The sequence below is a fragment of the Hermetia illucens genome, chromosome 1, assembly GCF_905115235.1.
Source record: "Hermetia illucens chromosome 1, iHerIll2.2.curated.20191125, whole genome shotgun sequence".
Lineage (NCBI taxonomy): Eukaryota > Metazoa > Arthropoda > Insecta > Diptera > Stratiomyidae > Hermetia > Hermetia illucens.
In genome coordinates this window covers 132,231,178-132,259,171 of record NC_051849.1, presented here as the reverse complement: position 1 = coordinate 132,259,171, position 27,994 = coordinate 132,231,178, and the positions used below count along the sequence as shown (strand labels likewise).

General features: G+C 42.9%; 1 protein-coding gene across 1 annotated transcript; it reads right to left on the bottom strand.

Annotated features, from left to right (window-relative positions):
* LOC119659296 (microsomal triglyceride transfer protein large subunit) lies at positions 1-22,901 on the bottom strand. Its single transcript, XM_038067311.1, has 7 exons — positions 22,639-22,901; positions 10,124-10,636; positions 2,133-2,401; positions 976-2,076; positions 547-923; positions 323-490; positions 1-269 (listed from the first exon to the last, which is right to left on the bottom strand). Exons 1-7 carry the CDS (start codon positions 22,682-22,684, stop codon positions 128-130), a joined length of 2,616 nt encoding a protein of 871 aa, XP_037923239.1. The 5' UTR covers positions 22,685-22,901; the 3' UTR covers positions 1-127.
* Between the last annotated feature and the right edge of the window lie 5,093 nt (positions 22,902-27,994).

Sequence of the window (27,994 nt, the reverse complement as noted above, 5' to 3'; positions counted from 1 at the left end):
TAAAAGAATGAATATACACTTTATTTTCTAATAGTATTACAACAACAATGTAAATGAGCATTCTGGAGCTTAAAAACATATAAGCGGAGATTCTTACATTCATAAACAGGCAATAAAAAATTGTCACCTATTCCAAAAGAATGTTACACATTTCATTATTTTTTTGGTTTAAAGCCATGGTAAAACCTGGTGATTTCCACTCAGAATTCGTAGAATTTTCAATCAGCTCTTTGTTATCAGCAGAAATTGATGACAAGTTCGACGAAACCCTGAAATAAATACCGTTAACACGTTGATCCCAAAGAATAAATCATGCAATTACTTGACATTGTCCTCAACCCGATCCAGTTGAATACAAAGTTTTAAAGTCGAATAAAAGTCAACGTCTGCCACTAAAGCTATATTCGGACTCGTTGTGGCTGAGAATGTGTGTTTGAATTTCTTGAATGGATTCAATATAGAAGTGGTTCCAGAAACGGTCCATCCAGAACTGAAAATTAAAATAATTCTCGTCATATGTAACCGAAAAGTATTCAGGCCTTTTACTTTTTGTGTATTTTTGTACGCGCATTCCTATTCCATAAACTCAACTCCACATTCCCAAATAAATCCACCGAATTAGCGCTCGACAATTCCAAATGGATACTAAACCCATTGTGGAGTACAACGTATGCTTCATGATCATGGATAAGAAGAGTACTTTGATAAGCGGAAGTTGGTTCCGAAGCAGTACCGCTCCAGGCATGGCTCATTAATTCTGCGTTGCCCGTAAAGAAAACCAATGGTCGCATTCGACTCCCCAGAACAGTTATCTCCATTCCAGCTGTTACTGCTGTTTCGTCAGACAGATCATCTTCATTTAAGTTGCCGTCTTCGGAATCTGATCCGATTATTGACCAAAGCCCACACGTGTATAATGCTAGCTGTAAGAAAATTTATGAATAAATGTGCACTTAAAAAGGCAATCGAAATTACCGAGAAGATGCGGGCAGCTTCGTTGCCGCTGGAAATTTCCATTTCAACCAATCCGCGTTTCAAGATTCCTCTATGCACTTCCTGCGTGCTAATCAATGACCCATTGAACAAAGCTGATGTAGAGAACATTCGTTCCAGAACAGTCGTCAAACCATTCGGCGCAAATACGTCATAATTAAATATATGCTTGCGACCACTTAACACCCTTCGCAATTTATTGGAAAATTTCGGGCAACGATCTGATAGTATCTTAAGTTTCTGTAGAAAATAAGTTTTTATTTCGGACGATTCTCCTTTACGAGGTAAAATTTCAAGCAGTTCCCCGAGCTGTTCTTCGCTTGGACCCATATCCAGTAAAATGTCAAGAGAAAGAGTCCTTGCGCTGGAGTCGAATTTTCGGCCATGTTGATAGAAAATCTTTTCGAAATCTTTACGGTTTCGTTCAAGAAAAATATTAATATCAAATGCTCTCAGCGCTTTCATAGCCGCGACTGAAGGGTTCGGCGTATCCGTTAAAGCAATGCTCAACAGTTTTGATATCGTGGATGAGTCAAGCAAATTTTGCAGACATCGAATATAAGTAGACTTACATCTACTGTCACGGCAATTATCTAAGCTATTTAGGACATGAGTTTTAACTTCGACATACACTTGATCCTCTTCGGGGAAGAACTGTTTCAATTGGCGTACCATTGAACATACTGAAAGGAGGGCAGTCTCCTTAAGTCTCTCATCTGGAATTTCGCCACCAATCACTTTTTGGAATAAACTTTCAATTATGTATTTATTGGGTCGAGTTCCTATTGCCAAGCATTGCAAATATTTCTCAAGGCGGTCGAAATTTTCGCCGTTTTCAAAATCATATACAGACATAACAGCATCGTACCCAGCTTCCGATTGGGCTGCCCCTAGCAAATCTAAAAGAGTATTTATAATATCTTTATTTTCAGATGAAATGAACAGTTGCTTCAGCTGTTTTTTTGAAGCACGTCTGAATGCAGGCAACAATTCAATAAAAATTCCGCTGTCATCCTTATTGCCAAGCTCTTGGTTAATCAACTTTTTTCTGAAAGGGTTCAAAAATTCCTTCAGCGATGGACCCTGAAACGATCATTGCATTCAACTTTAGTAATTAAGAATAAAACCCACTGACGTACCTTCTGGGATGGGGAGTTGCGCTCACTCTCGGCTACAAGGTTGCTTCCTTTGATTTCAGATGCCAGTTTATCCGGAGTTATATCATAAAGTCCCTTATCTAATTTGTGTGACTTCATGTGCCGTATGGTTGTGAGTGCATCAACCCAGCTTCCTAAATGTTCAGTCATTGCCACTCGAAAAGTGTGACGTTCGAATGAAGAAACCGTTTCGAGACCTCCTTCTTCCGACAGGCCGTAATCTATTTCGTGGTAGGATTCCTTAGCAACATCTAAAAGAGGTAAGCAACGTTTTTCAGAATAATGTATTATAATATAAATATATATATTTTTCTCAAATGAAGATAACAAAGAATCTACTTTGCATTGTTGTGATTAAAATGTAATTACACTTATATGAGGGTTGAATACAATGATAGGTGGCTGTAGTATCCTCTGGTCTCACGCCCAAGGAAGATTTACGCGTTCCATGAGCTTGAACCGAATTAGACAACACAAAATCGATTTGACTTTCTACATCCCCTTCTTTCACGATAGCATAGCATTTCATGATTCCGTCTATCCCAACCTAATTTCCCCATCTAATTTCGTAACTTTTTATATCCCCCCCCCCCCTATTATTTCCTCGACAATTAGATGCATAGAGATAGTAAATTATGGTGCTGACGAGACTCGTGACAATAGAAAATAGCAGCCAGCTGAGTAGTTTAAAGCTAACACGGCAAGAAAGGAATACTACGTCGAAAAAGCGGGTTAGTTCTTCTATTGATCGTGGAGGATTATCCAGAATTTTCCCAGAGCTACGAAATATAGACTAAAGAGATAAGGGCATAACAGAGGGCCGGATAATTTCCACCCCGCGCCCACATTTTCTCTTTCCCAACCTCGAATAATTGTTTTCTGAGCTGCCTTGCACTACACGCGTTAAGCCGCCTTAATTCTCTAACTCTAATGGTGACGTTAATCCTTTTTCCCACATATATAAAGGAATGCTTCTCATATTTCATTTTTTGGTTATCGAAAACGAACTACGGTTGGTTTCTGGAATGTACGCACGCTATAACGATAACGGTAACGAGTGTCCTCAAAATGTTCGCTTTCACCAAATCGAGAGCGAATTCCAACGATATAAACTGGACATTCTGAACGTAAGATTATGAGAATCTGAGGAATACTCCTCCCCCCTTGCGGTAATGTAATTTTATACCCTGGAAAGCTGAGTGTTAGCGGACACGCATCCGGTGTTGGGTTGTTTCTGACGGCTACCGCAAGGCACGTTCTCTTTACCTAGGAGTCGGTTTCTGACAGATTTCTGACTGCAAGATTCCGCTCCAGGTTAAGGAGTATTACAATTGTACAAAGTTACGCACCAACGGAGGCTTTCGATATAGTGGAGAAGGATGCTTTCTACGAGCTTGTATGATCCAAATGTCGCTCGTCTACAATGACAAGGTGCTGCAAAGATGGAAAGAACACAGTTCTTAACCGTACTACATCCGATAAGATTCCTCTTGTTAGTGAAACGGCTAATCACCGTAACATGCGGATACGCACTGTTTCTTCAAGCATCATTTCCGCCACCGATCATTTGACGCCCTCCCGCAGACTTTTTCATCCTTGCACCTGTAATTACTGCAGATCTGCTACCTCCACTCGGGAATGCGAGACCTTTGCCAAAAAGTGAAAGGAGGGAATGATCGTCAAGATTCCAAAAAGGGCATCCGTTTTGAATGTGATAATTGGAGGGGTATATGCATGCTCCCTGCCAACACAATGATAATATTATATATAATAAACAATCCTCGAACGCATCAAAGAACATATCGAAAGCTTGATTGACAGAGAGGAAGCTGATTTCTGCTCCGAATCCTCCTGCACTGACCCCCGTACGGATCACTCTCGAACTAATAGCTACCATAAAGCCAACATATGATGATGTAAAATGTCCCGTGCTGTATCGAGGAAAAATCACAGGGGACATGGAGGAATTCAATGCCCCATGACTTCTTTCCTCAAACATTACAACTACCTTGATGACATTTGTTTGCTCTCACACCGGGTCATATACATTGACCAAATGGTTATGGATTTGGTAAATAGACAAATAGAGTTGGACTGAAGATAAACACCAACAAAACCAAGGTTCTCTATCAGCATTAATGAACAGAGCATCAAAGGCACCGATCAATTTATATACCCAGGAAGCCTAGTTTTTGCCGGCGGTGGCACCGAACTGGATATTGCCTGACCCATGAACAGCACTAGATTCACTTTCGCTACCTTGTCTAAGATATGGAAATGCAGCTTTCTCAACACCAAGGTCAATTTGAGACTGTTCCGTGCTAGTGTTCTTTCTGTGTTGTTATATTGAAAGTAACCTCACTGTCACCCGAAGACTCCAAGCGTTCGTGAGCACCTGTCTGCGCCATATTATCGGAACTGGTCTGATACTATTTCAAACGAAGAACTTGGCCGACGCACAGGACAGTATAGCCCGAGATGAACGACGAGAAGGTTGCCCCAAGAGAACTTGGCGCATAACAGTAGAGGAGTGCCTCGGGAAGTCCTGGAGAGAGCTGAAGCGCATTTCGGGTGACCGCGAGCGGTGGCGCGTAGGCGTGATTCAGGCCCTATACCCCAAACAGCAAACAAGCAAACGCCGTTCAGTACGTCTCGGCTGGTCGTGTCAAGTCTTCTTGATTTCTCATATTTTACCTAAGATAAAAGCGGCGAAGCGCAACAAACATATGCTTTATGATCCAACGCGTTTGTCGATTTCAACATGGAAGACGAACATTATAGAAAAGATAGTCAATTAATCATCACTGAAAGAAGAATAGAAAGAAACAATAATGATAAGCCGTTAAAAATTCAACCTGTCTCCTATGCTCTATTAACAACATATATTTTCTCAGTTCCCCTCAAACAAAAAAATAATAATCGTTGGCGTCGCAAACCAATTCGATTTAGGCCTTGAAGTGTGTTAGAGCACTTTTTTCAAGACCGTATCGATAGACTACAGAAGGTACATTGTAGAAGTCAATGTGGTCAGCATTGCGCTCGCCCGGGATAATGACACAGGTACTCATTCACAACTGAGTCGCCTGGTATCCGACATCTAGTCACGATACAATTCCATCTGCAATCAGTGAGATTTGAACCGCGACCTTCCGGATACTTCAAAAAAATAAAACAAAGAAAACTAAACAAGTCGGAATACCGGGAGCTCACGCTGCGGGTATAAAGGTTTTGTGTGTGTGTTTTTTCCAATCCGTGTATAGCTACAAATCCAACAGATTCATTCTACTGTTCCAAATTGCAAGACATACGTACATATTACAGATATTATAATAATAATAATAATAACTCCGCCGAAGCCGGTCCCAAGCCCGGTTGTGAAAGGAGGAGGGATGGATAGCTTCAGTATGAATGGCTGTACGCCACCGCAGCGTCTCAGAGGGTAGGTGAGGAAAGTGCAGGAACTTTGCAGTCTTGCAGATTACTCACTAAGGAAGCTATCTCAACACCTGGCAGCTAGGGATAAAATGCCCCACCAAAAATGAGAAGCAGAGAAATTTAAGGTCCGGTACGGATAACCGGCGGGAGTCGTTTGACTTGGTGACTGGGTCGGGCTCTCGTAATGGACAGCACGGCGTCGAAACCGCTAGTCGTGGGGCGGTTCGACGTCTAGGCGCCACGACGACCAGGAGCACAGCTCCGCCTGCTGCAGCTGTTTCGCCACAATCTATGGCGACCACTTCAGCAGGTTCGCGTAGGAAGCGGATGAAATGGACTGAAGAAATGAACCTCTTCATCATCCGCTCCTACTACGAAATAACGGCGGGGGCAGGTACCGCCCCTTGTTGCACGTGACTGTGCAGCGAATCGCAGACCAGTACCGCTTTATTACTCGCAGCGACACAATCCCGGCCACCATCAGGGAACGTGTTCGACTTGAGGTCATCGGGGAAACTGGTGACCGAGAGTTGATGGGGGCAGAGGAGGCGGCATCAACAACACCACGCCGCACTGCAGGCAACAGGTTCAGTACTCGCCGAAGCACTCTTCTCCACCGTCCAGCTGAGGTTCGGGACGAATTCCAAAGAGCGGGTATAGAATTCTCGGATTCTTTGCATAGACCAGGTATTCCCAGGCTCTATGCATCTCCAGCAACTTCGAGAATTCTATCTCAAATCAATGATGAGATTGCATCTCGACTGTGTGCTGATATGTCACTGCTGCAACTACAATCACTTGTGTATTATGGTGCAGTTGCGGCTATCAGATTGCACGGTCAGAAGATTCGCTTTCCTGTTATTGGTTTGAGTGACAAAAGAGATCCACCATGGAGGGTTTACCGGAACTATGCCATCCCCTGTGAGACACCCGTTGTTGAAATTCTGTCATATGCAGTCGGTTACGACGGTATGGCGAAAGTTATTCCAGACGTGTCCAGAATGCAACATACGCGAGGAACCAGCGGAGCTTTTTCAGATCTCCCAACGAATCCCAACAGAGCGCCCAGACAATACAGTTCTCGGTGACGGAAGCGAAAGAGTTTTGGGGTGGACTTTGGGTTTTACCTGCCCAGCATGCTGAGTGGATCACCTGGCATGAATTTTGCGGATGTTACCGAAGAGGAAGTTCGACGAGCCATAAACATCTCGAAGAACTGGAGGGGCCCAGGTCTGGATCGGGTGCAGAATTTCTGGTATAAGAAATTTACCAGCGTACACAGTCGGTTGGCACGCAGTATAAATGAGGTCATGAGTCGGCCGGAGGAATTTCCACCTTTCCTCACTGCGGGGATTACCTACCTCATCCCTAAGAAGGACACGGTGCAGGACCCCGCAGACACTTGCTTACCAACCCTTTACAAATTCATCACGTCCATTATTAGTGGAAGGATCAATGCGCACCTCGAAACCAACAACATTCTGTCCGAGGAGCAGAAGGGCTGCCGAGTTGGGTCAAGCGGTTGCAAAGAGCAACTCATTATCGACTCGATAGTTATAGGACAAGCAACTAGAGGCCAAAGAAACCTCTTCAGTTGCCATATCGATTATGCCAAGGCTTTTGATAGCGTTCCGCATACCTGGCTGATCGATATCCTACATCTGTATCGCATTGATCCGAAACTAATAAAGTTTTTGGCGACAGTCATGGAAGAATGGCATACCACCTTATCGGTGCGTACATCTGAGGGTGCTAATACCTCAGAGCCCATCCGTATACGGCGGGGCATCTTCCTGGGGGATTCATTGACTCCTCTTTGGTTTTGTATGGCACTGAACCCCCTTTCATGATACTGAATGATGCTAGAGGGCATGGTTTTGCAATAAAATGTGGCCTACATGCTAAGTGCGAACTGACACACTTGATGCACCTAGATGACATCAAGCTGTATGCTGGTACTGACAACCATCTTAGAAGTCTGTCGCATGCCGGACATAGCATTGGTGACCTCCACATCGAAGCTATGACCGAGACAGACTTCTACAAGTACCTAGGAATTCTGCAAGGAACCCATGCTCGAGTTTTTGATCTGAAGGAAGCTGTCCGAATTCCTGCCACGTGTAAAGCTGGTACTGAAATGGCATTTCTCGGGGAAGAATAAAATGAGCGCGTTGAATGTATTCGCTATCCCTTCACTGGCTTATGCATTCGGAATATTGCCGTGGACGAAGACCGTTCTGGAAAACGTCCAGCGGCGGATACGGACAACTATGTCCAAATTCCGAATGCATCATCCAAAGTCTGCCGTGGAGCGGATGAACCTGCCCCGTGACATCGGAGGTAAGGGCGTGGTTGACGTGGCGGCACAACATCATCGCCAAGTCGACTCGCTGCGTGCTTATTTTTACAACAAAGAGCAGGCGAGTCCCTTGCATGCGGCTCTCTGTAAGGCAGACTGTGGACTGACTCCACTTAACTTGAAGGATCGATCTTTCCATCCTCTGAGTGGGGTGAAGTCGGACCAAGAGCGGATCGATGAATGGAAGTCGAAGGCAATGCACGGTAAACACGTGAATTGTCTTTGGCAGCCATTTGTCGATTTGCATCTGTCGAACAGATGACTGTGTGCTGGGGAGCTCTTTGCTGAGACGGAGGGGTTCAGGTGCGCCATTCAGGATGGCGTGGTCGCCACCCGAGCTTGTAAAAGAAAGAACGGGTGGAGAACGACCAGTGCAGAATGTGTGGTTGGGCGTTAGAGACGTTGGACCATCTCATTTCTGGCTGTACTGTTATGGCACCAGTGCAATACAGCATCAGGCATAATGCTGTATGTAAGGTTATCCATCAAAACCTTGCATATAAGCATGGGCTGATCACGGGAACATGTCCGGTTTACCGATATGAGCCGCAAGCAGTACTTGATAGTTCTGCTTATTGGGACCGGCAAGTTCTGACTGATCGCCATACAGCACACAACAAGCCTGACGTACTGTTAGTTGACAAGACGGGTCGCTCCGCGTATATTATTGATGTTGCTATCCCCCATAATAGCAACATTGAACGGAAATACGTGGAGAAGAAGGTGAACTATGAGCCATTGGCTCAGGAAATCAAAGAAATTTGGCGTCTGCACCAAATTCGCAAAAAAATGGCAAGGTTTCCCCCCCTATAACTTTTTTATAATAATAGTTGTATTTTCTTCAAACTTGACCAAATTGTGCGTTATGTTCTGATTTTTTTTTTCAGATTTTTCGGTTGAATAGGTTCTAAGAATGAGACCTGTTACACTTTTTGGGGGTCATTTTTTGAGCCCTCACTCCTCTATGTTTCACCCAATATAAAATATGGGACCAGTTTCGAAAAGTACTAATTGAGCCCTTTCATTTGATACCCCACGTGGCCACATTTCGCACTCCCATGCACATGTATGGGGAGCCCCAATTTCACACCCTCCATTTACATGTATGGCGAGCCCCCCTCAACTGGGTCATCCGTGTGAAAGCCGTTTTTTTTGGCTTTTTTTAGAATTTTTTTGTGAAGAACTGGATAAAGATACAAATACGAATTTTTTACCATAGATTTATTAATACCTTAAGCGTGCATAGTAACTTTTCCAGCCCGATTGCATAGTTCGTTATTGAAATACAAAGCAATTTATACACCCATCTGCAAAAAAAAGGTGGTTTTTTTTCTGCCACGCTAGTGGGCACTGCGATCATTTTAAAGAAAAAATGTAAACAGCATTTTAACGTGCAGACTTAACTACAGTCCGCAAACTAGGATTATTAGAAAATAACGAAAGCTAAATTTTTGGCGCTCTGTTAAACTTTGGTGTTTTTCAAGGCTTCTTCAATGAATAAAAAAAAAACTGAATGAATCGCAATTATCCTAGTTTGCGGACCGTACAAATATGTTCTGAATAAGTCATGAAAATTTCAAAGAATTTCGCTGGATAGATTTTGGGCTATGGTGGCAACAGATTTTCAACATGCAGTTTCGAAAAAAACGCACTTAAAAAGTAGAATGCGATTTTTAGCCATAAAATTTTAACTGACCACTAATATGCTATATCTAATCCGTAAACCTTAGGTTTCTTGAAAGAACACATGTACAACCTTAGCTTGAATTCTTGTCCTTTAAGTGAAGTCATTCGAACGTCATTCGGACAGATAAATACGAGCTTTATTACGGCGATCGACATAAATCTGGCATGTGACTTATCACGTGTTTAAAACTATAATTTCCAAACGAATCCGAACAATAAAATAAAATTTGACTTAGAACAAAAAAAATAGGCGTATTGATAACCATTTAACCACCGGAAATGAATCAAGACCTTATTTGATCGAATGTCACAAAATAATATACTAGTACTGAACATACAAATTCAAACCTGTAGAACTAATGAAGACAGTCCCACCTACAATAAGGAATTGTTCCTTATTGTTGACAATGCGCTTAAAATGAACATCAGTGGAAAATTATCTTTTAAGTTATACATGGAGATACCAGATTTGTAATTTTGAAAACTCACTTACCTAACACCTTCTCCAATCTACGGTGCAATACGTGCGACCATTTATTACAATTCGATTTAGTCTTCTTTATTTTTTTCGAGGAAAACCGTTTATAAACCGCAGTGCAGTTTCCCAATACGTCTTCCTCAACTGTCGTGTCATCTCGATAGCTTAGGTAAAATAAGCTAGCAATGCCTTTTTGTAAGTTCCTCTGTGAAATATTCGATGTTATATCAGAATAGAAAGTGCGTGGAATATTCGCGATAAAAAGAACGTAGAAAGGCTTTTCCTCCAAGGAAGAAAATTCTTTGCTTCCGAAGTTATTATTTTTAGAAGGCTTCAAGCTCAATGAGCTCAGCTCAAAGCTCAGAAGCTGTTTCTCATTTAAGTTCCAAACTGAACGAACTGTAAGCTGACCAGATGTCACGTAGGAAATTTTATGCGCATCTTCGCTAAAATCACGCAATTCAACCACATTTTTCAAGTCAAATACTTGTTCGGTGTCAAAAGGAATGAGATGACCGCCAGTTATGCCTGAAAATAGAAGTAAAATAAATATTCCACATAGTTTCAATTTATTTTGATAAGAGTTATTTCCATATTACAAGGAGCAGAATAAAAACCTGAGAATTTCGAATGTTATCGTATGATTCTTGCGCTAACCCCTTACCTATTGATGGCATCCAAATCAAACCTTCGGTACTAAAAGATATAAACTTTTGACGTTACAACCCCTTCTCCGACAATTTCTACCAACCATTAATCTCCTAACCTCCACCAATGATCTATCCAAGCTCCATTAACAAAATCGCCCGAAGCATTGTTCAAGCTACGAAAGGGAGCAGTGAAAACCACGCTTAAGCTAATCTTGAGCTGAGATCATTTCCTACGTTAGTCCCGCAATTCCAAGCTCAGGCAGTATATGAAATTCAAATAATTGTAATAAACCGAACGCCCCAAATTAGGAATTATTTATGGAGTTAAACCACATGATCAACCCGAGTTAACTATTACCAAACAAGGGGGAGCCGTGTGCATCCTCTTTGAAGATTGAAGAATTATTATATGATCAATCTGTGTTTGATATTGCCAACTAAGAGGGCGGAGCTTTACCTCGATGTGGTACATTGACGGTTGCGACCGTTTAAATCCGCATGCACGTGCTCTACAGCCACGGTGTTGAAGGTTGACAGAGTCCGTCATACGTCGACTCCTTACAAATCAAGTTCATGTACACACTACACACTCGCAGCCCAGATAATGGAAATTGTGATTCAAGCAATACAGCTCGACATAAAAGAAACTAGAGCACATTGTCAGACTAGGGTGAAAGTTCCAGCCAACCCACCCAGTACTATCCTCACTAAACTGCGAATAAAATTGCTAATATCGGAGAAGAAAATGAATCAAGTATAGGCCGGATAACTTCTTAATCCTATCTGATCCCGCTTGGCACACCCGCCAGAAAACCCATTTAATGTCGGTAACCAATAACCAATGTACTTAATATGATTCGAGGCAATGTTAGGCATCTAGCAAAATCAGTATAGCAGAGCGAGCCCCGATCTTGTCTAAAATAAAACAAAGATTCTTGACGTAAAGATGAACCCAGGATCCAAGTAAATGCAAGAACTCACCAACAAAGACGTATCGACATATACGCTGTACAAGAAGCTCCATGGCTCCAGGGGAGGTAATGAATTGAGGACCTGTATTGTGGGTATTGATTTGCTGACATTCAGAACCTTACGTTTATCAATAGATAGTTTATTAAAAGTAACCAGTTGACAGCAAAGTCAAACCCTATAAAATTATTGCACCTCAACCTCTATCGTTGATTGCTGTGCTGCGCATCACACTACCAACGAAACAACAAGCAATGAGGAAAATAAAATTGAAATGATTACGCCAGAAAAGAGACCAAATGCCCACACTCGTGTAACTGCTGACCACCATGAACGTTGCAACTTGGCCAGAGCTAAGCCCTTCAAATACTTATGATCGATGTTTCAACCATTCTTTGATGACTTCTCATATCTGCACAACAAACTAATGCTTCTCAACTGGCGTCTTTCCCGATTTAGGCATCGACAAACAAATTGCGGTTATGGAGATATTGCACTAAATCAGAGCCATAATCGAAGCAGAAGATTTTCGCAGCTAAGTACTTAGGGAGAGCTGCGCGATCACGGGATCTATTCAATACAAAGACCGAGACAAACTCACTTCCAAATGAAACAAATAAAAGTCTTAAGTGCAGTCTTAGACTCCATTGGGTAAGTGGTAATATTATATTTTACAAGTATATTATAAACAAGTCGGGAAACCGGAAGCTGGACGCTTCAGATATGAAAAGGTTTGTGTACTTCTTATATAAAGACATTTGAGTGTGCATTTGCCCCATTAGTACGTAGTACGTAATATACATATGCATATATTATGTGAGAGTATCCATTTTCGGGTAAAATTGACTTTTATAGTCTTGAATTTGCAAAGAAACCACAACTTCGAACTATAACTTTGTTAGTAATAGTGCGATTTCCACCAAACTTGATAGAATCATGCGCTATGTTATGGCCGCCTCTTGATTTTTTTCAGATTTTTGAATTGGGTATTTTCTGAGAATGAGCCCGTTAAAGAAATGATCACTTTCAACCCTCCGCACACCCCACCTTTCCAACAAATGTCAAAACTAAGACCGGCTTCGTAAAGTACTAACCGAGACCTTTCATTTGATACCCCACATGACTATATTTGGTGAAAAAATTTACACACCCCTTTCGCATGTATGGGGACCCCACAAAAGCTTAAAAAACATAAGTTTCATTTTTAAAGCAAGTAAGCAAACTATTGTTTTTTAGCTCCACGCAGTAAAAATATTTTTTCCCGTTGGGAAAATCCCAGGAACGTGTAATGTGAGCTACAACCCAATGAATACGTCGGATGCTTCAATTGTCTCTTATATGGTGATCTGGCGAGATCATGTTCAAATGTTGTTGATCGTACATATTCCCAATTACCCCTAAATGGGGCATAGCGCCTACGTGTACTTGTCTGTAGTTTGTGAAAATGTATTTCAACTCGCCCCAGGACTTTCCGAGAAGCTTGCAATCGTCCGCCACTGTTTTTCACCATATCTTTCTGGGGTGACTCACTAATTGATCATATTGGGATAGTGGAGCGTTCGCATCAATACATCTATGTATACCTCGCGCGTTCATCAGCGAAGTTCTTCATTGAAAATTATCTCAAGTGAGAGTCCCCGATGACATGGGGCAGACAAGTATTGACAAAGGCTTAGAACTCTGGATAAAAGAGGAGGTGCGTTTCCATATTCTGCTACCATATAGTAACCCAGAAAGAACATTAGAACAGAGAAACTTCAATTTGATGTTGATGTTGGGTTATCAATATTTTAGATAGAACAGTGAAGATCGAACTACCGCTGTCAATGCATCGAGCGACATCAAGTTCCATGTGCCGTGGGGAAATCAACACTATCAAGAGAGACAAATTGATTGACACATTCAATTCTCTGCCCATTAATGCAGATAGAAAGAGTGGAATGAACAGTCATAATGAGAATGTTGATTTTGTTGGTATTTATCTTCAGTTGCTTCCCTCATATTTCATTAAAGCATGAAAAACGTCACCGACTCATCACCCCAGTAGTCGGTTCGGCATCTTGCTGGACGAAGGCGAATATAAACCTTTGGTAAAGTGTGTAAAAAGTTGTAATGGTGAGGTTCAAATATCGTTCATACCACAATCTCATTCTGGAAAACATTTAGGGGTTGTTCCCTCAGGATGATAGTAGGAGGTGCGGCAACTCTACAGGCCTCTAGATGCTTTATTGATGCCTGTCGTGACGAAGAGAAAACTGCTGGGTGTTAGGATGGATGAAAATAAAGGACCGGATTTAACGGAATTCAGAATAAGGCTCTTAAGGGTTGAAACCACATTAGGAGGTTTTCAGGATATATTTTTTTTATTGCATAGATCCTTAACTTAGCTATCTCAGGATACGCCGGACAAATTTCAAAGCAAAATTCGTATTCCTTTATCGGGTAAAAGCTCAGGCTCAAAGTCCATGAAGTAGTCACTTAATACCCTTACATAATCTTGTAACGCTATCGCCGCTAGTTCTTTTTCATTTGTTGTAACTGTATTTTGTTGTTTGTAATTAAGAGTGAGAAATCTCTCCATATCCGTAAGGAGATTTTTCAAACAATTTGTTTCAAACGCGTTTTTCTGAAAATGACGTTCTTCACATTTACGGGAACTCAAAAAGTAATAAACTGATCATTACGAATTTTGAACGTACGTGGACGATTATCTATAAAGTTACCAAGAACATTTGGAATGATATCATATTTTTAAGGTTTCTTTGGCATAATTAGTGAGAAAAAAATAGAAAATATTATTAAATTATTTTTATCTGCTTTGAGATTCATATCCTTAGAAAATAAGTTTGTAATGTAAGAATAAAACCTTTTTGGTTTCAAATAAAAACTGAAATCCCTAGACGTGCCGGAGCTGGAGAATTCTAATTACGATCTTCAGGGGAGTAATTCCGCGTAGCTTTGTTATTTTTTGCTCAGATGATTTCAAAAAAAACCTCAAAAGTTGTTCAAACTATGACTAATGTATAAATTTGATTTAATTCCTATTATTTTTTCCTACAAAAAAAATCCATAAAAAATTTGGTGACGCTTTCTAATGTAGTTTCCTACCTTAAGTTGGCGATTAGCTCTAGACCGAACAAATTTGCAGAGTTGTTCGACGCAGATTCACAGGTCATGGAAACGACAAAACCTGACGCTATTGCCTAAGGCTGGTCGACCACTATACAAACCATCAGCGTACCACCCCATGCATCTTTTAGAGTCTATGGAAGAAATGCTGAAGCAGATAACTACAACCGACTGCCTCCCACATTATTGACAGTATAGGAGGCCTATCAGATCAACAATACTGGCCAAAGACGCATTACGTAGGAATGGTCGTGCCAGTAAATACAGTATCTCTTCATTGAATTATGAACACTAAGAAAATACGAAAAGTTTGAAATTTAGGCAGCGATAAAAACAAAAATTTCCGATTTAGATTAGCAAAATATGATTTTATTATTTGAGTGATATTGTTAAAGCACAAAATCTTCTTACATTTAATACTTTGTAACCACGCCCCCATTTTAATTGTATCCTGGATGCGATCAGATACACTATGAATACAATTGCTAATCGTTATTTTGAAATCAACGTCAATAATATATATCCTTAATGTTTTTTTGAAATTTGTAAGCGTATTGTTTCTACACAGATATACCTGGGGTTTCGGATAAGCCCAACAATTCTTTATCGGGCTCAAGTCCGGACAATTGCCGGATCAAGGCAGTAGATCCAGTGAATTTAGATAATTCATGTTAACTATGGATGTATCGCAAGGTGCGACATTTTGCATGAGGACATATTCTGTACACAGAAGCTGCAGATTGCAGTCATGATAGACATCCAGCTGAACTACAAGCAGATTCTACAACATGCCTGCGCCAAGGCATTCAGTATCACCATGGCACTATGGCACTATGGCACGGCGGACCTTTTAACCCCCATACTCGTGGGAATCAAATGAGTACTAAATTGGAAAAAAAAACAAAAACCAAAAAAGCGGGGCCCCGTACCGCACCAAAACTGGTTAATCAGGTGGAGGCACGTCTCCGAATTACTGAAAGCCAGGTGACTACACCCAAGAAGGGAGAAGTTGGGACGTCAAGCAGTGGATCCAAGGTGAGCATTGGTATACTGCATGGACTACAGCCAACGAACACCACTGCTCAAAGAGCAGGGACCAGCAAAAGCACGTCTGAGATAAACATAACAGACGTCAGGAAGGAGACAGGTCTCAGTGGCGCCGGGGTTAAATGGTACCTGCGCTATCTGAAGGAAGGCCTGAAACCAGAAGAGGCCCTTAAGAAGGCTCAGGACAGACCTAAGCCATCTCTACCGGAGCCGAGAAAGCGGGGAGCAGCAGAGATCAGCCCGCATGAAGGGAATGCCCCCAAAAAACCCAGACCTGAACCCACGGGAGGAGAAAACCCGGGCAGGTCAAGAGTGAAGGCAGGACCCAGGAAGCCCGGCATTAGCTATGCTAGTGCGGTTAAGGGCATTCGGCTGGCCATACTGCCAAAAAGGTTTCCCGAGCAAATACTCACTCGGGAGGAACAGGAAACCATTGAAGAACTGGTCGTCAAGCAGATGATCAAGGGATGGACGTCGAAACTGGTGTTCACCGGGATACGCTTTCGACCAGGCCTTATACTGGTGGACTGCGCGACGGAAGGTACCGCAGAATGGGTCAGAACCATAATTCCTAGATTGCCAGGCTGGGAAGGGGTGGAACTGTCAACATGTGCTGGAGATGATATACCAGGAGCCCACATGGTGACAGTTTTTCTCCCAAAGGCCGCGGCAATAGTAACAGAAGACCTCATGAGACTCCTAATTGCTCAGAACGAAGATCTCCATACTCGACTATGGAGAGTCTTCAGAAGCAAGGTGGAGGGAAAGGGTAAACTCCTCACGATCGGGGTAGATGACCGATCCCTAGAGGCAATTAAACGTCGGAGTTGTCATATCAACTACCGATTTGGCAACATACCCGTGCATGTGCACAAGGAAAAGCCAAGGAAAGAAACCTCGGAGGAGGCATCGGATGGAAAACTTACCGAGGTCCCTGAAGAAGTCGCGGAAGCCATAGAGGCGGAAAGAACGGGATCAACCAGGGAAATAGACCTGCTGCCCAGTGAAGAGCAGAAGCTGGACGACCTAGACCTAGGACTGCTAGGGCTCGGGGTGGACAGCGACGCGCAGGAAAGCGCCATGTCGGAGGAGGAGGGTGACACTCCGACAGTGGAGAAGAGCTCCAAACAATAACGGAGCCAATGGCCAGCACTAGGATAGCCCAGATAAACCTCCACCATGCGAGAGCTGCATCTGCAGTGATTGCAAGGGCAAATTCCAAGGAGAACATTGGAATAGTGCTGGCTCAGGAGCCCTGGGTGTACCGGGGGCAGATTCGCGGTCTGCAAGGAGGAGACATGCAGGTAATTTGGGACTCGTCTTGTGAAAAACCAAGAGCTTGCATAATTCTCAAACGTAATCTAAAATACATATGTCTTTCAGAGTTCTTAACCGGGGACCTTGTGGCTATCCAAGTCTCATTGGAAGCCGGGAGGAGCACTCGAAAGGTAGTGGTAGCATCGGGATACTTCCCAGGAGACGAGAGCCGGGCTCCACCGGAACAAGTCGCAAAGCTGACGGAGTATTGCGAGGAGAGGGCGTTACCACTTCTTCTCGGCTGCGATGCCAACGCCCACCACGTAGTGTGGGGAAGCAGTGACACTAATCGTAGAGGTGAGTACCTTCTCGAATTTATTCTTAGTAATAAGTTAGAAATATACAACGTAGGGAACACTCCAACATTTGTGACCAGCACCAGACAAGAGGTACTAGATATAACTCTAGGAAATACCCTAATGAACGGGATGGTCAGGAATTGGAGGGTGTCGGATGAACCCTCAATGTCTGATCACAGGATAATCAGATTCGACATTGAGGGAAACTCCGAAATAAAAAGAATAATAAGGAATCCCAAGAGAACGGATTGGGAATCCTACACAATGCACCTGAGCAACAACATTGCCCACCTTCAAGGGAGCGGTGACATCAGGAGCGAATTAGAATTAGAAACGGTGGTGGAAGACCTCAACACAATCGTCATTGACGCATATGAGGCCAGCTGTCCGGCCAAGACAGTCAAGTCATCAAGGGATGTACCATGGTGGAACAGAAACTTAGCCAGAATGAGAACGGAGGTACGAAAACTCTTTAACCGGGCAAAACGAACCGGGGACTGGCGGAGGTATAAAAATGCACTGACTGCGTATAGCAACGCCATCAGGGAAGCGAAACGGAACAGCTTTAGGGAATTCTGTGAAGGGATTGAACAGATCACAGAAGCAACTAGGCTGTACAAGGCTGTAGCCAAAGACGGGAGAATATCCTCTGTCTGCTTGAAAAAGGAAGATGGGACATTCACCGAGAATGAGGAGGACAGGGTACACCTGCTTCTCAGAACTCATTTCCCGGGGTCCTACCCCTCAGCGGCAGGCGACAATAATCTGCCTGATACCCCAACAACGAATAAAAGGGGAAGGAAAGAGAGCTGGAAACTAGCAAAAGAGGTATGCTCAGAAGCTAGGCTAAGATGGGCAGTGGGAACCTTTCAACCAATGAAATCTCCCGGAGCAGATGGCATTTTCCCTGCACTTATCCAGAGGGGCCTAGGAATTATCCTAGAGTCTCTTCTGAGGGTGGTAAGGGGGAGCATAGCACTGGGTTACATACCAAGGGCATGGAGACGGGCAAAAGTGGTCTTTATTCCGAAGGCGGGTAAAAAGGATCCTTTTCACCCTAAATCTTTCAGACCAATCTGCCTAACATCGTTCGTACTCAAAACGGTGGAGAAGGTCATAGACAACTATATTAGAACTAACGTTCTAAAGCGTAATCCCTTACATCACTGTCAACACGCTTACCGGGCAGGAAGGTCAACTGAAACTGCTCTGTATCAGCTGACAGAGGTACTACGGGACGCCATTGAAACAAAAGAAATTGCACTGTGCGCGTTTTTGGATATCGAAGGAGCATTCGACAACACATCGCACACAGAGATACAGGATGCCCTGAGCCGCAAAGGAGTGGGAAACACCCTGGCACTCTGGATGGGCAAAATGCTAGAAAGCAGACAAATAGAGGTACAAACAGGTACAAATTCTATTATCATGAACACCACTCAAGGCTGTCCACAGGGCGGAGTACTATCGCCGCTGATGTGGAGTATGGTAGTGGATGAACTCCTGGACGTGTTAACTAATACTGGAATACAAGTCCAGGGCTACGCGGACGACATTGTTCTAATCTGTAGGGGCAAATATGAAGATACCCTATGTGATAGAATCCAAACTGGATTAAGGGTTACTAGTGCCTGGTGCAGGAAGGTGGGACTGCGGATCAACCCAACCAAAACCACCATAGTACCATTCACTAGGAGGCGTAAGCTGGATCACCTGAAAGCCATAACATTACATGATATGGAGGTGAAACGAGAAACAGAGGTCAAATACTTGGGAATCACGCTAGACCAAAAATTACTCTGGAAGACACATGTCGGAAACACTTGTCGGAAAGCCACGAGGGCTCTGATGACTTGCAGATCCATAGCAGGAAAAAAATGGGGTTGTAGCCCGAAGATACTACTTTGGATATATACTGCAATAGTAAGACCAATGATTACCTATGGAGCGGTAATCTGGGCAGAAAGAACCCAACTCAGCACACAAGCCAGGGAATTACATAAGCTCCAAAGGCTGGCTTGCGTGTGTATCAGTGGGGCAATGAGGACATGCCCAACGGCATCCCTGGAGGTCATTCTGGGATTAACCCCTCTCCATCTGCACATACAGATGCAGGCAAGGAGATCAATATTCAGGATGGCCGGTAGCATGAGTGAGGCGGGGAGCTGCCTAAATCGAAGGAAGATTGATATCCTTTCTAGGCGGTATCCCGAATTACTGATACCGAGGGACAACATGACAACGAGGTTTCACTTCGATAAGAAGTTTGAAACACGTTGGAGTAACAAGGCAAACTGGGAAAGCGTGGCTGTGACATACGGCTTAAACCAGCAACTGATTACTTGGTACACTGACGGATCCCTCACAGCAGAGGGAGCGGGTGCCGGTGTCATTGGTCCAAGGAAAATGTACTTTGAGCCAATGGGCAGGTACACTAGCATATTCCAGGCGGAAATTTACGCCATAGACAAATGTGCCTCCTTTAATCTGCAAAGGAACTACAGGGGGCAGAACATAGCTATTCTCACCGATAGCCAAGCAGCGATCAAGGCACTTAGGTCCAACCAGGTGAACTCTAAACTGGTATGGGAATGCCTTGAGAGACTGAATACACTCGGCTCGTCCAACAAGGTCTGGATACTTTGGGTTCCAGGCCATGCTGGGCTGGAAGGCAATGAGGCAGCGGATGAACTAGCCAAGAAGGGAGCAGGGATGCCTTTATACGGGCCAGAACCCTTCTGTGGAATCGGAAACGGTTTCATGGCTATGAATCTAAGAAACGAAGAAAAACGGTTGAGGGAACTATATTGGGCGGGCCTACCAGGGATGGAGCAGTCCAGGGTGCTTATTGGGGGATACGAACCCATGCGCACAAAGGATTGCTTAAACCTCACCAAAAAGAACCTCCGAATCATAGTGGGAATTCTCACTGGTCATTGTCGGCTGAACTACCACCTAGGGAAGCTAGGGATATCTACGGACACTGCCTGCAGGTTCTGTGAGGAGGAGGACGAAACCTCTATGCACGTCCTGGGACAGTGTCCAGCACTTGTGCAAAGTAGGTCGATACATCTGGGAGAACACTTAATACCAGATGCAAAGTTGAAACTTCTGGAAGTGGGGAACATACTAAAGTTCCTAACGGTTACTGGCCTGCTTGAGATACTATGATCAACAGGTACACTATAACCAGTAAAAGGGGCACAATAGTTCTTCAAGGACGCGGTGCGACTTTCCCTTAACAAAATAATAATCACCATAATCCTGCACTGTATTGCACCCATAAGCTGCTTATAGTCAGAGTAGTGAGCTGCATATTGCTCTATGTGCTACCGGTTTTGGGAACTACTCTGGACGACTCTAAAACTGTGCGGTGTCTTCGGAACTGTTGCTGTTACCTTTGCTGTATGCTGTGTTCTGGGAACATATTTTCTTTTATTTCCCCAAGTTACTGGAGAAAAGAAAGAGGTTAAAGAAACTTTTAACGAAATCGGTGGCACTGATGAACATAGTCGGCGTGCAGACGCAATCGAGTTAAAACTAAGTCCGCCTCGCGACGGTACGTTGCGAATACACTTAAAGTTTTCCTTGAGTGTCGTAAGAGGCGACTCAGAGGGCAGAAATTTGTGTGTTGCTATATGAGAGTAGCACATGGAAAGGAACTCTGCTGTTACTCGTCGTTTCATTGGAGTTCGCTGGCCTGACACAATTACAAAGGAAAAACTTGGTCGGCGCGCAAACCTCGCAACCGTACACACAGTGATCGGAAAGTGAAAATAGCAGTGGATAGGTCACACAAAGAAGGACGGCAATTGCATTTCTGGCTACCCCATGCAGTGGAATCCACTCTCCCCATATGGTCGACGGGTGGGTCGTCCCAAGGACACATACCGGAGAACAATAGAGGGGAAGTGCAAGGATCTCAGGATTTCCTATACCGCACAAAGTGGTGATTGGCAACCATATCCTTCCACCAATTCAGTACTGGAACGTGCCGAAAGCGCATCTGAAAAATTCTAGGGTGCAAAGTTCAAGGTTGCCTTTCGGATGCGGCGCAAGGCTAAACGATCCATTGCACTTTTCTCACCCTGCATATTCTACAGCATTTCAGACAGTTTTTTTGGGTAAAGCTTTCCGTGCAACGAGTCATGTAAATTTTCATGTCGCGCTTTCTAAGAAAAGGAGGAGAATAAATAGTAATAATAATAATAATATAATCGTTGGCGCAACAATCCATATTGGATCTAGGTCTTGAAGTGTGTTAGAGCACTTCATTCAAGACCGTAACGGTACACTACAGTAGACTGTAGGAGGCAATGTGGTCAGCATTGCGCTCGTCCGAGATTATTACCCTGATTTGACTCAGGTACTCATTCACAGCTGAGTCGGCTGGTATCCGACATCAAATCGCGATTCAAATTCCACTGTCACCAGTGAGATTTGAACCGTGACCTTCCGTACGGTAGCCTAGTGCTCTAACCACTCAGCTACCCGGACATTAATAATAAGGAGAATAAATGTGCAATGTTAAATAATGGCACGTAAAGCAGAAGGCTGAAATTCTTAAATGATTCGTTTGCTGCATAGCAAACAAAACGTTTCTACGCTCGAATGTAACTAAATTTTACTGCCATACAGAACAACGGACAATTTAGCCGGGGATCCATTTTCCCACTGGGAAAACGAAACGTCATATGACACTTCCGCAGTGGAGTAAAAAGTCAATTCACCATAAGCAAACCAAATGCATTTCTTCGAGCTACCTGTTGCTGCAACGCACTTCCCCGAGAGCAGAATTCTAATAAGAAGCAACCGCAACCCAACTGGAATGACCCCAAACCATCCAAATCCTACCCTTTCCAGGCGTTTTTGGCAACTTCTGTTCAACACAGTTGGCGACTCACAGATTCTTCCCAATTCTGTTTGAGAACATTGACCTTTGGCTACTCCGTTATTACTTGAAGCTCCACAAAATCCAACTGTCACTGGCGACAGTCGTGTACTTCCAAAACTTCCCGCTTTATTTATTTTAACATTTAACAGTAACTTCACGACGGATTTACTCTCACGTAAAATTCTTTCTACGAGACTTGAATATGTTTTTAATTAATTAACTCACCAGCACACAACGTCACAACCGAAATACATCGCAGCCAAGCGATCATAATGACCAAAACGCAGGAATGATGACACAGAAAAGGAACCGAGGAGTTTAGGAGGAAGGGTGGGTTCCCTTACACTAAAATTATGCACTGAGATTTGCTGAATAGACACATTTACACTCTAGACATTCATCAGAGCCAACTTGAATCCAAGTCGACCTGTTCGATGACATTAGCGATAAACTGATTGCCGGCACCAGGCAGAAGCGGAGTGTCACTTTTCACTGCGAGGTATCACATGTACAGAAACGGCCAAAAGTACGGAAGCAGCCGTTGCCTAGTCTGAGTTGTTGATTAAATACTTACAGTGCGCGAGAAAAAGGCGGCACGTATAAGTTTTCGGAGAAATATATTAATCCATTCTTTAGAACACTGAGATTTTAATTGCTTTAACTCTGCGAACCGGGCAATAAATAAATAAGCTGGAACAATTACATTACATTACATCTCAACAAATTCATTGTAAAGTAGAGGAGGCAGGCCAATAATTTAAATATTAAAATACAAAACCAACTGTGTTATATGGAACGATTTTGGACAAGTTGCAAAATCAAGTTCAGTAAACTACCTTTCAATAGATATTATGGTGCTAGATCAACAAATCAGACTTTATATGCATATACAGACGTAATATCCCTTTATGGCCAACCAACAGTTAATAAATGTTCCTTGGGTAGATTTAAAAGAATTAATTCTTTTGTACATAAGTTAAATATTTTTAAGAAGTTCTGGACGCAAAACAAAAATATACTTATCTGTTAGTCGATGTGCCATTTAAAATCGATTTACTGTCTGCCTGTCTGTCTGTCACACGCACTTTCTCCAAAATAGCTAAACCCATCCGAACGAAATTTGCAAATATGGGAACTATGAAATCCCACCGACACAATGAGTGACATAAATTTACGAAGAATTTAAAGGAGAGGTTTCTCACCGAATACAAACATGTGGGATATCAAATGAATCTGAATCTGATATTAGTTTTGACATGGATTATAAAGTGCGCGAGTAAGGAGTCAAAATGTGCTCATTTAAAGTGAGACAGAAGTCATTTTCGGAAGCTATCCAGCCCAAATATGTATATCCATTCAGTTATGTATATCCATTCAGCATGTCTGACTACCCACTTTAGTGTGATAATGATATTCAGTTCCAGTAAATTTACACGGTAAAGTCAACTTTCAGCTACTGTAACTTTGTTACTAATAGTATGATTTTAATCAAACTTGGGGATAATATGCTTCATATTAAATTTCATACTACTACCAACTTTTATAACTCTGGGATAAACTTAAGGGGGGTTTGACTCAATTTCCCTAAAAATATGGTAATATACTATTATTAACTTTATTTGAACAGATATCGATATGGAGAGTATTTTGAGGCCTGGGCACTATATAGAGGCAGCTTCAAGAATTTTTTCAGATTTTTCGGTTGAGTAGTTTATGAGAATGGGTCCGTTAAAGAAATCGTCACTTTCCACCCCTCCCACTGCAAACAAAACCTTAAAAATGAGAATAGTGCGCTTATATGAAATCTAGGCCTCAAAATATGTCACATCCCGATATCTTCTCAAATAAACTTACTAATACCATATTACCAACTTTTAGAAATTTACTGAAAAACACTCACTAACCTGTGTCTTAGGAGTAGTACAGTGCACGAGCATAGAGGAAAGTATCGCGCATAAGTGTGCCAAGTTCCATGTAAATCCGGCTATTAGTGTCAAAGTTATAGCAGTACAAACTTATCAATTTTACACGAATTTACTGCACCTTAAACCATGCAAATTAGCTGCTGACATCATAATTAACGAAAATAATTGACATTTGAGTGAAATATTAGAATTTTAGAATTAGAAATATTAGAATTTATAAAAAATCTGCTCCTCCACAGTCCTTTTTAAGGTTTTGTGTTTACAATCGGTTTACGGTCTGTCCGTCACACGCATTTTTCTCGGAGACGGTTATAGCGATTGACACCAAATTTAGTAGAAAGGTGAGAAATGTGAACGCTCACGCATACAGTGAGTTACATTCTTTTGCGTCGAATTTAAGAGGGGCTCCCCGCACATGCAAAAGGGAGGTGTCAATTTTTTTTCATCAAATATAGTCATGTGGGGTATCAAATTAAAGGTCTCGATTAGTACTTTTCGAAGCCGGTCTTAGTTTTGACATTTGTTAGAAAGGTGGAGAGTGCGTGGCGGGAGGGGGTTGAAAGAGATCATTTCCTTAAGGAGGGCATTTTCAGAAACTACCCAACCCAAAAATCTGAAAAAAATCAGGAGGCTGTCACTATATGGTGCCTGGGCTCCGAAATACCTTCCATACCGATATCTAATAATAATACATGACTATAATTTTTAGTAATTGGCTGCAAAATCCCCCTCAAGTTTATCCTAGCACCACAATTTTGCAGTGCCATAGGCTAAAATATGGAGCATGATCTTACCAAGTTTGATAGAAATCACACTATTACTAACAAAGTTATAATACATCTAAGTTGTTGCTTCTTTGAAAATTCAAGACTATGACATTCATAGTCCGTATCATCCGAAACTGGATACTCTCACATAATGTATGCATATATTACGTCCTACGTGCTAAGAAATACACAAAACCTTTCATACCTGAAGCGTCCAGCTTCCGGTCTCCCGAATTTTTTTTCTGTTTTACGTTAATTTCTTCACATTTGCTAATATTATTGAACTAGTGTGAAGCGCACGAGGTTGGCTGTTATCAACACAGTGCTTTCCAGTTCAAATCAATCGTGTGAATGACTTTTTAAAAAATAGAGGGCAATGGAATTTTTGTACACACGGAACGTTCGTGGGGTCGCCGATTCCTCATATAGGGGAGCACAAAACCTTTTATACCTGAGGTGTCTAGCATCGGGTTTCCCGACTTGTTTTGCTTTAAAAAGGCTGAAACATTTTCGACTAGATTCATATACGAACTATTCTTTTTTTTGGGTAGGAAGGTGAAATGCGTTTACGCACAAAGTGCAAGAGGACTCCTGTCTCAGACAGACTACCGACTAAAACACGCCCTCGGAGCGTCTAGCATTCTGACTCGAAACCATTTGATACATTACGTCTTGCCAGGCCTATTCAGTATAGAAACAGAACCCCGTGAATTCAGTGAGCCTCAGCTATCCTGGGATTTCTCCCATCCACCTCCCTCTTCTTCGCCTTAAAACGTGCTACTCGGCTCCACGTGTCCTCGCTCTGCAGCATGGCCTCAAACAAGTTATCAGGGAACACAAGCCATCCTTATATCGAAAGGTAATGGCGATGGCACTCCCACCTTCTTCAGAAAAAAAGGTGTGGCAGGCATCATTTATCTCATTCTTCCAATAAAAGCAGTCGGACAACCGTGATTTCCCGATTGTGTACAGATAAGGTTGAAAATATCCGCTGACCAGCTGGGTTAGGTAAATGACAACCTAGGCCCTTGCAGTATATTTCCTTACCTAGAGAGTCAATACAAACTCCGGAACCGTTAGCTGGGACGGACTGAAACACACTCATTATAAAGCGATGCCTGCTGGATAAGGGACCTCCGACATTGGACATCAGCTGGCAAATCGCTAACCGGCTTCGACAGAGCCATGGTTCCATCAACCTGAATAGAGAGTACTGTAGCAACTATCTCTCCTTGTTCAGCACAACGAATGCGGTTTTCTCCAAAGCAAGGGAGTGTAGTTCCACCACTTTGGAGACCCTAATTAAATTGCAAATTATTTTAAACCCACTGAAGACAAAAATACACTCATTACATGGATATTATTTTCTTAAACTCACATTTTTACACTTATCAAGATTCATCTATTTACAATTCAAAAATTAATTAATCATGGCCTGCTCCGCCACGGGGGACACCGATGGTGGCCACTATCAATCGAATTAACAACATTCGGAATAAATTTCGAATGTTGTTAACCCCGCTGCGCCACAGAAGAATCCATGTTCAGCCATACATCTGCTTGCTGTGCGCTGAGCTTGCTCAACTACATTAACCAGTGTCACAATATCATCCGCGTTCCCGATCAGATGCGATTCAGCAGGCATCTCAAATCATAGAAGACTATCGTATAAGGCGTTTCAAAGGTCCGGACCAAGGATAGATCCCCGAACGGCCCCAATGTTGCCTTCATTCTACGCCGTCCTTGATAGAGCTCACTAAGTAGAGCGCGGCCGTTTAAATAGCCTCCCAACATCCGCAATAGGTAACCTAGAGTATGGAAACGACTTTCCAGTGCCTAAGCATGTGGCACCACCTCGCAAAATTGAAGGCGTTTCTTACGTCTAGAGTCACAAGGAACACCACTCGCCGACAGTCGCGGCTGTCTGCCTGACCCAGTTTTAGCGCTTGGACCACCCCCTCAATGGCATCAATTGTGGATCGCCCCGCTCTAAAACCATATTGTGTTGGTGCCTTGATGAGCTTCTCAAGCAACTTCCCCGCTGTGTCGAACATAATTAGCGGACGATGCGCTAACGGCACTTCGGGTTTGCATTTGCCCCTTGGTTATTAACTCAAATCTCACAACCTTCCAGCGAGAAGGAATAACACCCATTGCCAAACATGCGTTGAATGTGCTGAGTAGCAAATCCGCTTGTAGTTACATACGAGTTTCAATACTTCGCTAGGAATAGCATCCGATCCAGATGCTTTCTTATCCTTCATAGATTGGACCGTCTTCTTTAATTCCTTTCCTGTGAAGAGTAGGCATTCCTCGGTACTCGCTGTTTCCTCGACAGTGTCAGTTGGGATGGAGTAGACAAGAAAAAGGCCTGTACGATTTCTTCCATTTTTGCTGCTTCCGTAGAACGGGGTAACCAGCTTATACCCAAGGCCCCATTGCTCTCTGTTTACGTGCCTCCTGCCTGTTGATTTCGTGGCGGAGTATCTTTTTCCCACTCTTATACTAATCTAAGCATCACCTCGTGTTGGCCTCTTACACGCTGAGCAAACCACCGAAGTCTGAGGCAATGCCATCATAGGTTGCGATTTCAGCGGTCAACACGAATAGTTTCCGGGGACACAGTTGGGAGGCGATGCATTACAAGCTTTGGTGATAAGGGTCGTTCTTGAATGAACTAGCAATCCAGTAGAAGTTCTGCTGTCTGCGCCTAGGTCATTCGCTGATATACTCATGAGAGGGCTTCGCCAAATTTTGAAACGGCGATTTAGCGCTGATGTTACCGTCGTAGTCGACTTCGACTTTGCTATAGAGGAGCCACTGCCGTCGCTATTCAACTTTGGCCATGGTTGCTGATTTTTCTCCTTTTTTCGTTGCTTGGTTCGCTTG

Coding starts and splice junctions, on each gene's coding strand:
- LOC119659296 (XM_038067311.1), bottom strand. CDS start 22,684: ATGATCGCTTGGCTGCGATGTATTTCGGTTGTGACGTTGTGTGCTG. Junction 491..546: donor CGTACAAAAATACACAAAAA/GTAAAAGGCCTG, acceptor TTTAATTTTCAG/TTCTGGATGGACCGTTTCTG. Junction 270..322: donor CGGGTTGAGGACAATGTCAA/GTAATTGCATGA, acceptor TATTTATTTCAG/GGTTTCGTCGAACTTGTCAT.